The sequence below is a fragment of the Lissotriton helveticus genome, chromosome 1_1, assembly GCF_964261635.1.
Source record: "Lissotriton helveticus chromosome 1_1, aLisHel1.1, whole genome shotgun sequence".
NCBI classification, from domain to species: domain Eukaryota; kingdom Metazoa; phylum Chordata; class Amphibia; order Caudata; family Salamandridae; genus Lissotriton; species Lissotriton helveticus.
Genome location: NC_136057.1, coordinates 1,831,752,311 through 1,831,770,164, shown reverse-complemented (window position 1 = coordinate 1,831,770,164; position 17,854 = coordinate 1,831,752,311). Strand labels below are relative to the sequence as shown.

Below are 17,854 nucleotides of genomic sequence, written 5' to 3'. Positions count from 1 at the left end.
TCCCATGCAAGGCTTTTTTCCATGCGGAAAATGTAAAGCGTGCAAAATTAGCAAAAGAGTCTTGAGTTACAAAATGCCTCATGTAGCAGCACGCAGAAAGATCAGAAGCTTTCTTACATGCACTACCCCCTACAGCGTTTATTGTTTAACCTGCCCTTGTGGGCTGCGCTATGTAGGGAGCACTATCAATCCTATGAAAATGAGAATACTGGAACACATGAGGGCCATTGCGAAGGGCGATGAGACTTACCCTGTTGCGCGTCATTTTGACAAGGTTCATCAACGCAACAGGGATTTATTAAGTTACTTTGGGCTGGATCATGTTCCAAGCAACCCTAGAGGTGGAGACAGGCTACTCAGACTTCGAAGGCTGGAGTCGAGATATATTGTTGACATGCAGACAAAGCACCCCCTGGGTTTGAATAGCAGTGAAGAACTGGCTATACATTTGGGAGATTAGCATGTGTAGTTGGTGTGCTCTGAAGGATTTTGGTTAGACTTATGGCCGGCTGAGTGTACAACTATATGGTTTTCCTTAGCCAGGAGTCTATACACATACTGTAATCGTTACCTGTATTATACTGTATTATATGTAAATATTCTTCTCTAACCTCTTGAGTCTCTCTCCTCCTGGATTTCTCCTTCTTTCTTTCTTTTTCATCCTCTTCTCTCTTCCATTTGTTATTGTATTGGTCACAGCCAGACACAGATTACTAAGCATCATAATGTGTATGCCCATCCAGGGCTTGATTATGTTTCATTCCATGTTGGTTTGCAAATTGTATATAGATATGCCCATCCATGGGCGCAATTGCGAGTGAGCTGTCACGATTGTGAATAATTCGACACTTATAGATGGCGCTCGTGTCAGGACTTGATTTTCATTTGATTTTCACTTGTCCTATGTTTCTTTTTACATACCTTGTGTTTTTAAGCTGGACCAAGATGGCGCTTCGGTAAACAAGGATTAAGGTTTATTACCGAAACGCGTCTGTTTGTTATGCAGTGTTGTTTGGAGTTCTAATAAATTAACCCAAACTGTCCCCCGAGAGTGCTTTTTTACCGTGTGGGCAGTGGAATTGTCCTGAGCGCGGAACGGAGCAGTGATTTATTTAGTGGGTGCACCCCCACTACGAGGAGCACCCGCCTGTGAGTGCGAGTCACTGGTGTAACGCAGGAGCTTTTATATATATATATATATATATATATATATATATATATATTCACTGAAAAAACCATAGGTTTTAAACATGTTATAGTTAGGAAGTAGCATTTAAAAAACCTATGAAATTCACTGAAAAAACCATAGGTTTTACACACGTTAGAGTTAGGAAATAGCATTTACAAAACCTATGAAATTCACTGAAAAAAACATAGGTTTGACACCAGTTATAGTTAGCTGGAACTTTTACTCGCATAAAACCAATGAAATTCCCACGTTATAGTTAGTTGGACTCACTATAACTTGCGCGTGCAATGCACTGCTGATGACGTCACATATTACATCACTCATGACATGGTCAGTGACATCAGTCATGACATCACTGATGACACCATCCTTGTGACAGACCTCTTTTCACTGTAATGTAACCCTTGAAACACATATTCAAAAATAGAAACTAACATTTTCAAAAAAATGGAGATACCCATACCAGTTACAACAACCAATTCAATAATTCCACCATCTATATACACATCCACTCATTGATCAACAGTTCTATATAGTCACTCGTACATATACTCACTCATGATATGTAGTGATACACCTATACATCCTGTTACACACCGACAGTCATCCAAAAGATACTCTCACACATATTCACACATGCAAATAAACTATTGAACATCCATTTATTTGCATATACAGCTATACACACACAACCACCTTACCTCTATGGAAACTTACACATACTTTCTTAAACAATCACTTATAGAAACACATACTTATCTAAACAGGAACTCTTACAATCTCTTTCTCTCACATATACTCACTTATATACATCAATATTCACATACATTAGATTAAAACATATGTAGTTACTGATAAAGACACTAGTGAGACAGTAATTCACTCACTAACACACACATATACACACTCTTCCACCCATACAGTCCTGCACATATACGGTCTTCAAAACACATACAAAGAAAGAGTCAGTCATTCATGCATCTATATGTTAAGTAATACCCCCACCAAACCATACAAACACTCATACTGATACTAACAAAAACATCTAATAACCCATATACATACACATGTAGCTACTCACCAACCCATGCAACCACTTATACACAAAGTGAAACACTAATACATATATTTAAATATTTAAACATTACTCTCTAATATATGTATTCACTAAGATACACTTAATAAACCAGTTAACCAATCAAATTTTTTTTTAAACATCCAAGTAATCACTTATTTAAACATTTATTCTTCCATCAACTTTTACATATACATATATAACACATATTTATTTTTTTAAAAGACACACATTCACTGGATAGTGTCATCAGTGATGTCATGACTGATGTCACTGACCATGTCATGAGTGATGTAATATGTGACGTCATCAGCAGTGCATTGCACGCGCACGTTATAGTGAGTCTAACTAACTATAACGTGGGAATTTCATTGGTTTTATGCGAGTAAAATTTCCAGCTAACTATAACTGGTGTCAAACCTATGGTTTTTTCAGTGAATTTCATAGGTTTTGTAAATGATATTTCCTAACTATAACGTGTGTAAAACCTATGGTTTTTTCAGTGAATATATATATATATATATATATATATATATACACACACATGCTATTTGCTTATATTTCTTTTTCTTCTATGTGTTGCTTCCTGTTCCTACTTCTTGCAGTGAATCTGTGTGCCGCCTGTCCTTGCTTTTCACGTAAATATGTTTTGACTTGGTTGTGTGACTGGGTCGCTCCACGCCCCCCAGGCCTCTCCACCATATGTTTAGTTTCAGACCCTCATTTGCCCAACCACTACTCCTATGGCTCATACTCCAGCAGCCTTCATGCAACCAGAGGCATACACATAAACATAAGTGAGCGTGCACACATAAACGGGCACACATCCACACACACGTATTAACACACAGATAGACACAAAAACCCACTATGCCCTGAAAGTCCTCCCAATCGGTTGGTTATCTTAAATTTAGTCTACAGATACATGTACAAGGCTGTATTGCTTGGGGCCTGTATGGAACAAACAATACAGCACTTATCAAAATCTAAAGGCAGCAGCACCCAGTTTTGCTATGCTCAAGGCTGACAAATTCCATTCAGAATGAATGTTTCTCAAACTAAGCAAATCACTTCTAAAGCACAGCTGGATCCCAAGAATGCTTAGTGCAATCCTTGCTTAAGAACAAACAGTAAATAAGAACACAATGAGTTTCCCTGACAGTGGAAGCATTCTGGAAGCATGACTTACCATCTTGGGTTTCAAAGGCTGCGCAGAGACATGTGGCCTCCTGGCTCACCCGCTCTTCCAGGGACTTCTTCCCCAGACCAAAGTTCCTCAGAGTGGAGATGGTGAACCTCCTAATGTCCTTCCATCCACGGCCATACCTTGCCATTAAGACACCTGCAAAGTTTCAATTAAGACAAGTTATGGTTCTTGCACTGCTGCTCAGCCAGGCTCTCTAGAGGTTGTTCATAGAATGTTAACCAAAGGCAAATCAGAGAGAGCAAAATGAGTTACAAATAGGTTTAGGTCATAGCTTAGACTCATAAATTGGTTCAAACATCAGAGTAGCATTTTCATATTTTTCTTCAAAAACCTCCCAAAAATTATTACTTTTATATTGTTCCTATTCCTCCATCCTCTCCAATGAAAGATGTGTTTGAGGACACAGAATGGACATACTTTAATTCATCATACAAACTAAATTGATAAGTTAAAAAAAATAAGAAATATACTGGGGCAAGAACCTTTTGGTCACTTATAAGAAACCTGCTTCTCAAGAGCTTGTCTTTCTTTGAAATTTTGGAGACCTCTGACAAGGCCACAAATTCTGGCCATTTAAGGTAATAAAATAGATTTAGTTGTTACTCTATCCATACACATTGTTTAGTGGCTTTTACCTAACAGTATTCTAAAATCAGGTTCATAGTGGGGGAAGGGTGGGGGGGTCAAGAATTGCTTCAAATACAGCACTATTTCTAGGAGCATCTAAATCTTTTATTCTTTATACGGAGCATACATTGTATCTGGATTCTGATGGAATAATTAGTTTCTGCCCAAGTCGGTATTATGAACTGCATTGTAACAGTAGATGCTTGGGGTTTTTTCTTGGACACATTTCACTAGTTAAAACTGGTAGAATATATCTGGGGGAAAGTGCCCAGAATGTGAGGGAAAACCTGTAGAAATCAGTGATCAAACATCAATTTCTGCAATCATTTCCCAATTTATAGGTGAAAACGTGTAGGAGCGTGGCATAGCGGATTTACCATATATTCGAAAACAACAAGGGGACCCAAATAAAGTCAGAAAGGGACCTTGGGAGTAACTTCTTTTTAGACAACAGTGGTCCCTTATAGGAGGTATACCATCGAACAATGAATATAGACTCAGACGTTACTATATTGATTTGACATGTCCAGCCGGACAGAGGTCTGATATTTACTTGCAAACAGTAAGAATGAATATTACACAGCAATACACAAAGTGGGGCACAAGCCTGTACCCTACTTAACACATGTGCAACATACAGTGAATGACAAAACTGAAACACAGGGCTTTTAGGCAAAAGCTTAAGGCTAATTGCACCGGTAATTGCACAATGTCTGAGGTTTACTGCTACTTCGCCCTGAGTGTAATGTCTGCTACTACATGCCCTTAACTTTTAAACTATAAATAGTAACGTAGTTGGTTGGAATTCTATGCACTCTGCATTTGAAACACGGTCTGCCTCCTAATGTGCATGGAGTATGTCTCATCGTTGTTGTAGCCTGCCGTCCCCTTTTGTCGCGATCCCTAATTTCTGTCAATTGTATTTTCCTTCCCTTCCTTCCCATAGGCATCTGAGGCTTCCTATTGTTAGGCATAATATCTATGTCCTGATAATGATCCGTGTAACGATTTAATGGATCGAAACGCCGTTGACAATTGAATGCACCTTATACATCCCAAACCTTATGTGTACTTTAAATGTAAAGGTGTTTGTTATGTTTTGTTGTACCTTGACATTGTGCAATTACCGGTGCAACGAACCTTAAGCTTTTGCCTAAAAGCCCCGTGTTTCAGTTTTGTCATTCACTGTATGTTGCACATGTGTTAAGTAGGGTACAGGCTTGTACCCCACTTTGTGTATTGCTGTGTAATATTCATTCTTACCGCTTGCAAGTAAATATCAGACCTCTGTCCGGCTGGACATGTCAAATCAATATAGTAACGACTGAGTCTATATTCATTGTTCTATGGTATACCTCCTATAAGGGACCACTGTTGTCTAAAAAGAAAATAGAGGATTTACCAGCACAGAAGTATCCCCCTGGGATTCAGCTCTACCATACTATGAGTGGTCCAGTGTTGGTGGACCTGAAGTTACAGGTTCAAAAACACCAGTCCCAGTTTTACAGGGTATGAATCCGACCCTAGTAAAGATGCAACTGGATAGGGCATACGGCATAGGAACCTGCAACACAGCTTTGCTTTATTGCCTTTCATCGTTTGGTCACACCAATCTGCAGAGCTCAGGGCCTCACACGATGCAGCGAAGTCTCAGACTTGTGTTTTTCTTCAATCTCAACTCAAACAGTTGCACAGCTGGGGAAAATCATAGAACTAAACCGAGCTGAACTGTCCGCGAAAATAGAGCCTCATAAAGAAAACAGTCGGCCCGGAAGAATGGGTGGCGTGGACATACTTCCCATTTAAAACCAACGCATTCAAATAGTAAATCTAGAATGTGACACTGTTAATAAGGTTTTATGCTTCATTTTTTCGTAGTAACAAGCAGGGAATTTAACTTATTTGCTTTTAGATAATTCTTTTACATTGTTAGTATATTGTAATGATTTTAAATAATCGAACAATAAAAGACTTTTTCATTTCATTTCAATTCAAAAGTTGATAAGGGACCACTGTTGTCTAAAAAGAAAATAGCGGATTTACCAGCACAGAAGTATCTCCCTGGGATTCAGCTCTACCATACTATGGGGCCGATTAGGATGGAGGATTTTCCGCCTCCTCCGGGCCGGCGGAAGCCACCTCCGTCCCGGAGGAGGCGGAAAATCCTCTGCGGAGTCACCAAAGACCCACCGCCAAATTAGGATGGCTGGTGGGTCTGGAATTCCGTCCGCCGCTTTTCCGCTGCGGTCGGCTTCCGACCGCGGCGGAAAAGCTATAACATGGCAGGCGGTGTCTATGAGACACCGTCCGCCATATTATGATGGTTGTGTAAAACTGCTTTTCCACGGCGGCTTTTCCGCCATGGAAAAGCATACGGACATTCACTTTGGGGGCCCGTTGCGGGCCCCCTGGGTGAATGGGGGGTGGGGGGTGCACATGGGGGGTACCTATGGTACCCCCCTGCATTTGCGTGCACAAAGCAGCAGGCACCGTGCGGTGCCTGCCGCTTTGTGCATGTAAATGTAACACATGCTTTTTTAACATTGCGGCGGGTGCAGCTTGAAGCTGCACCCGCCGCAATGTTAAATATAGAGGATGTGACCGCCACCCTGGCGGTCACATCCTAATCAGCACGGAGGGAACGCCGCAGCCCCTGCGGACGTTCCCTCCTCCTCAAGGGTGGCGGACGGACGCAAGTCCGTCCGCCATCCTAATCGGCCCCCATGAGTGGTCCAGTGTTGGTGGACCTGAAGTTACAGGTTCAAAAACACCAGTCCCAGTTTTACAGGGTATGAATCCGACCCTAGTAAAGATGCAACTGGATAGGGCATACGGCATAGGAACCTGCAACACAGCTTTGCTTTATTGCCTTTCTTGCCTTAACCTTAACTTTGGCTTCTGTTGCACTGTGTTGTAATGGTTTAAATTAATGTGCATGCTCCATTCCATCTCTATGGTAGCGTCTTGAGAAAGACAGTTGTAACCAGGAGAGCGGAGAGACAGCAGCAGGAGTTGGTGGCTGTTAGCTACTTAATAAAGTACTCTCAAAACCTTACCAGAGAGTGGCTTCTTAACACTGGCGACGAGTGACACCTGCGAGGGACAGGTTTGCCACCAACTCTTCCTTTTCCTGAACCCACAAAAGCAGTTTTCCTGGGGCTGCTGCTTCAAATTGTTTAACCTGTATAAAAGCCCTGTCGAGACTTGCTGTAGTCGTCTGGACGCCTTCTGCCAAAATGACCGTCTTTCGGTGAGCCTTCTTGTGATTTTGAGGCATTTTTGAACTTTTTCCCCGCTTTTGATTGCTCGAGACGCTGCACGCGACGCTGACTTCCTCTCATTCCATATGCGTTGTGCATGCGCAGTGTTCGTCATCGAGTTTTGAAGTCCCTACGTCATCACCCACGTGCTGCCATCTTGCATGTTGTCAGTTTCCATGACAATGACTATACGGAGCTTTTCCGAGCCCGTTTTTCAACGCGAGCTCATCTATTAATACAGCGCTATTTCCAGGTACAATTTCTACAAACTTTGCCTCCAATTTAAGGACTGTTTGCTTAATTTTTCTCCTTTCAAGTGAGTTTATACCGCTTTTGAGTATATAACTACTTTACTGTTGAATCTTAGGCTCAATGGATGTTTGACTTTCCTCAATAGAAGTCCTTCATAATAACTTTACAAAACAAAGACTACTATACACAATATTATTAGCTCATTTTCCTGCATAACAAGAGTACCAGATACCTTAACACACCATGACAGCTACCAATATGAGTCAACCGCCAGCATTGCTATGCGAAAAAGGTGAACCTTTGTTACCCTGGAAGAGATGGAAATTACTTTTTGATTCCTACCTAGTAGCTATTGGTGGTGAACAATTCTCTACTTACAGGAAACAAGCAATGTTGCTTCATAACTTTGGAATTGAGAGTCGCAATATTTATGACAGCATTGACACAATCCCTCTTGGGGAAGGGGGTGGCGAACCATCTGATATATTTGAGATGTCATTAAAAAATGCTAGAATTGTATTTTGGACCGCGTATTAATGTCGTTTTGGAGAGACACAAATTTTTCATGAGAGTACAAGAACCTAATGAAAAAGTTGGAAACTACATAGCATCCCTTAAAACACTCGCACGCACTTGTGAGTTTGGTGATATCACTGACTCGATACGTGATCAACTGGTCAGATGTACGAACAGCACCAGAGTACAGGAAAAACTCTTATATAATAACCCATCACTCAAAGAAGCTGTAGCCATTGTAGAAGGGATGGAAAAGACATCTGGTTGGGTTAAAGAGATGAAGGCTCACAAGACAACAACCGATGAAGTTCCTACACCTATTAGTATTCATGAAGTGTCTGAAAGAGACTCATCTGTTGAAAATGTTTCTAAAGTTGTACGGGGAGCTAAACCAAACATTCCTTTTGATTCCTCAACGAAAAAATGCTATAGATGCGGTAGTAGCAATCACTCTTCTAACTACCCTCAATGCTATGCGAGGAATAATACTTGCCACAAGTCTAATGTCCCCGAAAACGACTATGTTAAGTGTAATGGGTGATGTCCTAGTTGTTGCAGAAACCATCACCATGCCAGAATGTGATGTTGTGATTGGAGAAAAGTTGTTTGTGGTACTAGCAGATTATGGTTCCCCTTTTACTATGCTGGACAATGAACTTTGGGACAAAACCTTTCCTGAAGTACAACTTTCTCCACCTGACATCAACCCGGTGAGCTATGGCGCTTCACACATTGATCTAACAGGATTTGCCATTATGATGATTAATTTCAAAGGAAGAGAGACCATCGGGAAAATTTATGTCGCCAAGCGAGGTGACAACCTCCTTGGCTGGACACATCTGACAGACTTAGGAATTATTCTCAACCCTAATGCCAGTCATTCCTCTGAACAAATTATGTTGATTGATCACAATGCCATCTCTAACAGGTTCTTTGATGAGTTCCCTCAAGTTTTTTCTGATAACCTAGGACTACTTAAAGACTTTGAACACCGTATAGTATTAAAGCACAATGCTGTACCTGTGGTGCACAAAGTTAGGAAAGTCCCTAACATGATGTTAGAACCTTTGAGGTCTGAACTCAAAAGATTGATTACTTTGGGTGTAATTGAAGAAATTGAATCATCCGAATGGTTGGCCCCAGTGGTTTTAGCCCCTAAGGATGGAGGGAAGAGTATTAGGATGTGTGTGGACTTGAGAAGTTTAAACAGGTGGGTTTGGGTAGATCGCCAACCACTACCTAATATTTCCGAGTCCATTAACATGCTAGGTGGTGCCAAGATCTTCAGCGTGTTAGATTTATCTTCAACCTACCATCAAGTTCCCCTCCATCCAGACTCCAAACATCTCACATCCTAAGTGACACCTCTGGGGACCTTTCGATTCATTAGGATGCCATTCGGGTTAGCCTCAGCAGCTGCCTGTTTTCAATGCATTATGAAAATGATCTTTGGTGATATTTCCAATATAATGTTTTTCCAGGATGATATCCTAGTGTATGGAAAAGATGATTCTGAGCATGACAATGTTTTGAGATTCACAATCCACAGATTAGCTGAAAACGGTTTGACTGTAATTAGTTTGAAATGCAAAATAGGAGTGTCTTCTGTTACCTATTTGGGTCACGTTATATCTGGAGAGGGCATCCGATCAAAATTAGACCTCGCAAAGAGTATTGTTGAGGCTCCTGCCCCAACGGCCAAAGAGCAAGTTCATTCAAGGTTTTGCCTCCACAGTTGAACCTATCAGAGCACTCCTTAGGAAGGGAACACATTTCATCTGGTCACCTGAGTGTGCAACAGCTTTCTGTGCTATTAAGCAAGCTATTGGTAAAATGCCAACTCTTGGCCACTTTGATTCTAGAAAAAAAAGTTTCCTAACTACTAATGCCAGTCTGTGTGGTCTTGGAGCCGTGTTTTTTCAAGTGGACGATGGTGAGGAACGTGTGGTGGCTTTTGCTTCTAGAGAGCAGCACTCATGATTGGGAGGGAAGCCTTGGCCATTGAATGGGCAGTAAAACATTTTAAGTTTTATTTGTGGGGCATTCCTTTTATAGTGAGGTCTGATCACCGCCCTTTAGTTCATGTATTTTCCTGTGCGGAGAGTGAAAGACTTATGCCTAGGCTCAAACGATGGAGTGAAGGTTTGGAGGAGTTTAACTTTCATGTTGATTATCTCCCTGGTTCTGCCAACAGATTGCTTATCAAGATTACCAATTGAAGGTTGTACTGACACACCTGACTGTGATACCATAAATGTGTGTTGGGTCAAGGAGCCTTCCATCCAAGAGAGCGAATGGATTCAGGCAATGAGAGAGGATCTGTTGATTCCTGTTGTAACACGTTTTGTCATTGAGGGATGGCCTACTAGCAAGATGATGGACACTGATTTGTTGCCCTTTTGGTCCATTAGAAATGAGCTTTCCATTTGTGAGGGTCAACTTATGCGTGGTGAAAAAGTAATTCCACCTGATGCCTTCAAGTCCAACCTTATAAACTTGGCTCATAGAGGGCACTTAGCAAGAAATCTGACCAAGTCACGTCTCCGTGAGAGATATTGGTGGCCAAGAATGGATGGTCAGGTTGAAAAAATTGTCAAGGAATGTTACCAGTGTGCTTCCTGTGACAAGTCCAAAGTCATCAATAATCCTCCGTTATCACCTGTTGAGGTTCCAAAGGGACCATGGATAAAGCTGGGGTTAGACCTTATGGGTCCTTTCAATCTATTGAATCCTGCAAAGAGGTTTGTCATTTTGTTAGTGGATTATTCATCTAAATGTGTAAGTTCAGTCAATACCAGAGTGGTTATTAATTTCCTTAAAGATGAATTTGCAAGTGAAGGCATCCCCAAATTTCTAATCACGGATAACGGGGTACAATTTGTTTCTCAGTAGATGCACGAATTTTTGACAGATTATGGAATTACACATCAAAAGACTGCTCTTTATGCACTGCAGGCTAATGGGATTGCGGAACGCATGAACAGGGTAGTCGAAGCATGTGTGCAAAGAGCTATGGAGATGAGCATTTCTCTCAAAGATGTTTTAAGGGATACTTGGTGGGATCATCACACAGCTGTTAATACTGTCCTGCAAAAATCTCCCTATCAAGTTTTGCATGGGAGGGTTGCATTATCCAAACTCATTCCTGGATGGTTGCCTCTCATAGAAGGTCCTGTTTTGAATGAGGAGGAGGTGAGTAGTAAAATCAAGTCTTGCCAAAATAAGTATAAGGAAAGGTTTGACCTTAAGAAATCCACCAAGATCATGACATGGAAAGTGGGCAATTGGGTACTTATCAAAATACCACGATGGCACAATAAAGGTGTCACTGAGTTCATGGGACCTTTTGTTATTACTTCTGTATGTAAAAATGTGGTTACTGTTCATAATGGTGGTAAGTGGAGCATGTCTCGTTTGGTCAAGTTTTAAGGTGATAAGTCTAAGTTTCCCTCTTGTCAAAACAATTAATCTAATTCAAGTGCATCTACCAAATTTGGTTTTACATCTCTTCCTCCAAGGTCTCGCTATGCTCCAAAGAGGTATGATGACTATAAAATATATTGATAGTTCACGATTTGTTTTCAACGGTGAAAGTACTGAGTTTTGTCATGATTTCATGAACATTTTTGAAGTGTTCTTATCTTCTAGAACGTTTTGTTTAAAATATTTTCTTCTCTTCTTGCTAATTTTCTTCTTTTCACTCTTTTTTCCCTTTCTTCTGTTTTCCCTGCAAAGGGGATGTGTTGTAATGGTTCAAATTAATGTGCATGTGCATGCTCCATTCCATCTCTATGGTAGCGTCTTGAGAAAGACAGTTGTAACCAGGAGAGCGGAGAGGCGGCAGCAGGAGTTGGTGGCTGTTAGCTACTTAATAAATTACTCTCAAAACCTTAACAGAGAGTGGCTTCTAAACACACTGTGATTAGCTGGAGGTTACTACAGCATTTCCCCTTCTCTTTCCTCTCCCTGTCCTCTCCAGCCTGCTGAGATTCAGTAATAATAATAATCCCCAGGGCCAGTGTGAGAAGTTAGTCTGGCATATGATGTGCACTAGTTCGAGTGGGCACCTTGCACTAGTCTAATCGACCCTTATTGATGGTGGTTGTAAAGTCAACCTTATAGAAAGCTATCCTAGGGGTAGCAGAGGCGAGCAGTCTTCAGTCTAAGACTTCAGAGAGCGAATTAAGCCAGTTGTTTTACCAATTATAATCCCTTGAGTACCAAATGAAAGCACACCACACAAGGTATATATCAAATATATATGTATTTATTCTAAACACAACCCCTCTGCACTCTTTATGAGGTGAGAGGTAAAAGTACAATACAAGTTACTTAATTAGCATACGATAAGTTGCACAGTATACGTTTTGCCCTAGGGGCCTCACAAGCCATATACTAAAATAGTGGTATAAGAACCACGTGAGAATTAGAAAGCAGGCCTGGGGCCTGTGGAATCGCTGGGGCTACTCTAAACAACCAAAGGTTAGGATGTAGGAGGCCCACGGGAGACGCGTGCAGTGTCTAAACACAGCCGCGGGTACCATTGACTTTCTATGGTAAACGAACAAGTTAAAAAGTTACAATTTAAGGACACTTTTAAATGAACTACAATGGAACCCTTTAAGACTTAGAGACTAGGAGGGCCAATACCCTCAAGACTACCAGAGTACTCGTGTTACCTCACCCACGAAAGCTGGGTGCATAGGTCTCTTTTGGTGTCAGGTTTCGTCGTCAATTTCAATGGAGATCTGCAAAGAAGTGCTGCAGGCGACCAGAGGAAAAGTGTCCGGGTGGATCCAAGGGTGGAACGAAGATCTGAAGAACCTGAAATCAGAGGTGACAGAGTCTGGGCCAATTGCAAGTGACCAGGGCGGTGATAGAAAGATGCCACCAGATGTTGGCTGATTTCAGGTGAAAAGGTGAAGTTTGTCTCTTCAGCCACGAAGACCAGGAGGGGTCGACGATGACCAGGAGCTGGATTGAAGCTGTCCCACAAAGGATCTAGTTGACTGCAGTGTCGGTATCCGGATTGTACCCAACAAGCCTTGGCAAATGCAACCCAAGCAGGATGTCGACATGGGCTTCGGTGCAGGCCAGCATGGTCTGTGGAACTTCTCCTTTGCAGGGAAGTTGGAGCAAGCCTGGAGCAACCAGGAAAGCAAGTTAAAGTAAAGGATTGTCTTCCTGGGTGCTCACTAGCCAACGGACTAGGAACCGCAAAGAAGCGTTGAGCGGAAATGCACAAAGCGAGCCCAAGGACCACTCATGGAGTGTGGAGTTCTGAGCTTCAGTGCAAAAGGTGCTCGGGTCTGGGGCTTCAAGCACCCCAATGCACAACTTCGGGATACCTCGAGAAGTCGATGCAGGTAGCAAAATGCAGGACGTCCAGGAGTTCCGGTCCCACGTCTCTCGTGTCCGCCACGGGTCTCAGCTTTGCTTAGAGCGAAGGTCGGGGTCAGAGATGTCTGGAAGTCCATGTCCTGTATCGCAGATCCTTCGGGATCCGGTGGGCGCCTCGAAAAATACAGACCGGCAAAGATGCTTTTGGTGCCTGTTTGAATAGGATGGTCACTCCTTGACCACAAGGGAGATGTCTTCCGTCTTCCAGTCGAAATGGAATTTCGAAGGTCCAGGATATAGGTTTCAGAGTTTCGTCCAGGGTAATCTAAAGTCCTAAGGACTGGGATCCTATACTTACACTAAGTTTAGGGGTTGGACTAACTTTAAGGTCCCTCCTATGGGTGGACCTGGGGTGGGGTGGTTACACCCCTTCCCCTTTGTCCAGTTTTGTGCCAGAGCTGGGGCTGAGTGCCCCAGCAACCAGTTTGAACTGAGAAATGCATGGCACACCTAGTGTGCCCCAGGCAGTGTCTGGAAAGCATTTACTGAATGCAGCCCTCCCTTCCCCAATACACAATGAGCCTGTCTGGGGAGGTGCCAGCACCTCCCTGGGAAGGAAACCTATTGTCCAGGCCTCCCCTGCCGGAGTTTCGTCCAGCAGCAGAAGGGCAGACTCGTGTCTGTGGCAGCAGCATCCATTTTGTGATGCTGAGGCTCTGTTTAACTTTAACCGGGTAAACCAGTAACTACATGTCTTCTCCCTCTAGAAGGGTGGAATGCTACCCCCGCCGCCATGACTGGCAGGGGGGTAATATTCCAAAGTGTTTGACACTTTACACGACATGTTTTGATAAAGCCATAACCGCTAGGATTATAATGCACTTGGGTATATGGTATGGCTATATCATAGAACAGCTATAAGGAGATGGTTCCGAAAGCTGCAGAGGGGCTCAGCTCATGCTAGGGCACCCTCTCACATAAAACCAAGCACTCTGCCTCCAGGATTGTTAAGGCCTGCCATAGGAGTGACTTATAGGTGTATGTGTCTATATGAATATATAGATATAGGTATACTATATCTAAGTGAGGGGTGATTACACCACCTTACTTAGGCTGTGTGAACAGACCTGTGGTGTCAATTTGGAAGGCAAACCAGGGGTGGCACAATACATGCTGCAGCCCCTGGTAGGCCTAGGGTGCACCTATGCCCTAGGTACATATGGTACACTATACAGGGGCTCACAAGGGTGACCCAGTAACCAATCTGGTATGTACCTAAAGTACATGGTATCAATTTAGAGAGAGTACAGCTAGGCTGTGGGCCTGATTAGCAGGTCCACAGCCACACTAAAGTCGAAAAACCAGAGAATCACAGCAAAAAGTGGGGGTAACCATAGGAAGCAGACCCTACTCTCCTACAGCCAGGTCCTAACAATCTGCACTCCCCCACGGCAGAGAGTGCTGACCCACACTGACTCCTAGCAGTGAGTTGCACTCACCACTGCACATGAGACCGAGTTGTCCTGAAGCCGCTGCTCAGCCACTTGTGGTGGATTTCCCCAGCACTTGCGGCCCGAATGCCTTAAATAATTGCTCTACTCTGCTCCGCTGCTTTGTACTCCAATGCCGAGCGATTTCCGCCATTGTGAGTTCACATACATCACTCCTGACCGGTGCAGGGACCATACCACTTCAAAATGCAGAAAATGCTCTCTCACATGCAACAGTGTACGATACTGTCTGCCTCGAATGCAGAACTGAACTCGAAACTGAAGTCTTCAGAGAAGGGGCGGGTGAGATCCCCAAACATGCATAGTGGCATAACATTCGGGCTACGCCTAGCATCAACGCAAAAAGGATCTTACAATGTACCATCTTTGAACCAAACTAAATCAACAGGTTTTGGATTACAGCAGTTCTTTTAAACTCATGGTAAAAGAGGTGTGCAATCACTACTCACGGCCTATACTGCGAAAATACCTTTGGCTGCATTACATGCTAATGAAGCACAGTCAATAAGTTACATTATTACATGTACTTACTTATGCCTACTATCCCTCCTGGGGTATATATAGGTCATGAAACAAGACTCTTCAGCCACCTCTGTCTTGGGCTATTCTTTCAATCTGACTCCAGGTGTAACACATCTCCTTGCAGTCAGCCTCGAGGCCTTGGCATCAAGTGTTTCTTGGCCTTCCTATTTTCCTTATCTCTTGAGGGTTCCAGGTCAGGCCTTGCCTGGAGGTGTTAGATGCGGGCTTGCGCAGGGAGATGGCAAGTCTGCTGCCTTATGTCGTTGTTGCTGATGCCGTTTGGCCAGCGAATTTGGAGAATTACCTCAGGCAGGTGCTGATAAAGGTCTGGACTTTTTTGGTAGTGCCACTGTTGTCCTTCAGGTTTCCGCTCTATACACGAGGGCCTGATTTTATATTGGTGTTAAAATGTCTGGACTCGGTTTGCAGAGTTAGGTCCTTGGAGCTATATGGTGGATATGTTATTCAGTTAGTTGGATAGGGAAAGGTTTGCATTTATATAGCGCTTGTTACCCCTGATGGGGCGTTTACGCGCTTTTTTGGAGAGTAGCACGCTACTCCTGAACCCATAAAGGATTAGGGTTGAAAATGAATATGCTGAAACATGAAAGTAATTTGAGTGGTGGATTTGTTAGTCAGTTATTTGGATAGAGAATGGTAGGGGAGGGATAGAAGAGGGAAAAAGATTTGCATTTATATAGTACTTGCTATCCCTGATGAGATGTTGAAGAGTTTTTTCGGCAAGTATCACGCTACTCTGGAACCCATAAATAGTGGTGAAGTAGTATAGGGATATATGAAATTTGAGAAGTGGACATGTTAGTCTGTTAATTTGACTGAAAAGGATAGTGGAGGGATAGAAGAGTGAAGGATTTAGACTTTCTGTTGTTATTTTTGTTTTGAAGGTCATAGTAGAGGGAGGAGGCTTGGGATAAGTAAAAAGGGATGTGGAGCAGAAGAGTCAGAGGGAAGAGTTTAGAAAGGCTTGTTTTGGGGGATCAGTATAGTAAAATAGGTGTCAGATGATGCAAGGAGGGGTAGAATAGGGGAGAGTCTAGAAAGGGTTATTTTGGGGATCATAGTAGTGGTATGGGGGTTGGGATAAATGAGACAGTGGATGTGGAGGATATATTGATAGAGATATAGGGTGAGAAATAGGGTAGTGCATTGGAAAGAGTAATAGAAATAAGTTTGAGATGAGTCAGAAAGTTGGGGTAGAAGATATATTGATAGAGATATAGGGTGAGAAATAGGGTAGTGCATTGGATATGCTGAATTTGAAGAAAGTAATAAATATATGTGTCCATAAGTACATGGAAAGTATATAGATGCATAAAGGAGGTAAGTATATATAAAGTAAAAATATATTGATAGAGGTATAGGATGAGAAATAGGGTAGTGCATTGATTATGCTTTTTTAGCAGACAATTAATAAATATATAGATCGAAGTACATGGAAGGTATATAGAGGCATAAAGGAAAGAAGTATATGTAGATTAAAGATGCATTAGATAAACTCTGGTTTTCAAGTGTTGTACTTAAAAATTAATTATATTTATTTTTTAACAATATAATTATTCTACATGTTTATACAAAGCAATACACAAAGATAGGTAGATATCTATAGTGCAAATAAATGCTTCTATACGGGATGTTATAAGCTGTGCAAGCAAACAGAACATGGGCAACACTTTCTAACGGGGCCCTGCAACAGGGGCAGGCCTTTGATGTTTGATTGCGTGAGTGCCATTTCGCTGTAGTCTCACAGACTGGGAGTGTACCGAACCTGAAGTGGATATAAAACATCCTGTCCCGTGGGACCTGGATAATAACTAAAAAGGACTCTAGGTGTCTATTCTGCTTGTGAAGATAAAATTCTGCTGTTAGTCTAACTAGATTCGGTTTGCAGGTTTCTTGGCGATCCATCCAATCCCAGTAAAGGCGTTTTAACTCTTCTTTCATGGGTGGTTCCTGCCTATCCCAGGGCACTTGGAACTGCAAAGCTGACAACATTTTTCTAACATTTGGAGATCCAGTTTATTTTACAGCTAGTGTCTATTTGTATCTCCTTGTTAGAAATGGGATCTCTGGTTGGCTAAGGCTTGCGCCAAAGCCAGGCAGGCAGAGACCACAACTCTAGTCAGGGCAAGGGAGTTATACAACAAAGATAACCCCTGCTCACCCCCTCGGTAGCTTGGCACAAGCAGTCAGGCATATCCCAGAGGCCATGTGTAAAGCATTTGCACACACACACACACACACACACACACACAGCAACAACATCCCAGGCACACTACAAAAGGAACTCCACACAAGGTTATATAAAAAAAATAGCCTTTGAATTCTCATAAAACA

The 17,854-nt window shown here is 42.4% G+C and overlaps 1 protein-coding gene across 1 annotated transcript in view; it reads right to left on the bottom strand.

The window, feature by feature from the left end:
- The window catches only part of LOC144753452 (cytochrome P450 2D17-like), a 441,302-nt gene that overhangs the window by 347,140 nt on the left and 76,308 nt on the right, over nt 1–17,854 (bottom strand). The window contains exon 3 of the mRNA XM_078641141.1: nt 3,454–3,606. Within this exon, the coding sequence (XP_078497267.1) occupies nt 3,454–3,606 (153 nt within the window). The remainder of the gene's footprint in view (nt 1–3,453; nt 3,607–17,854) is intronic.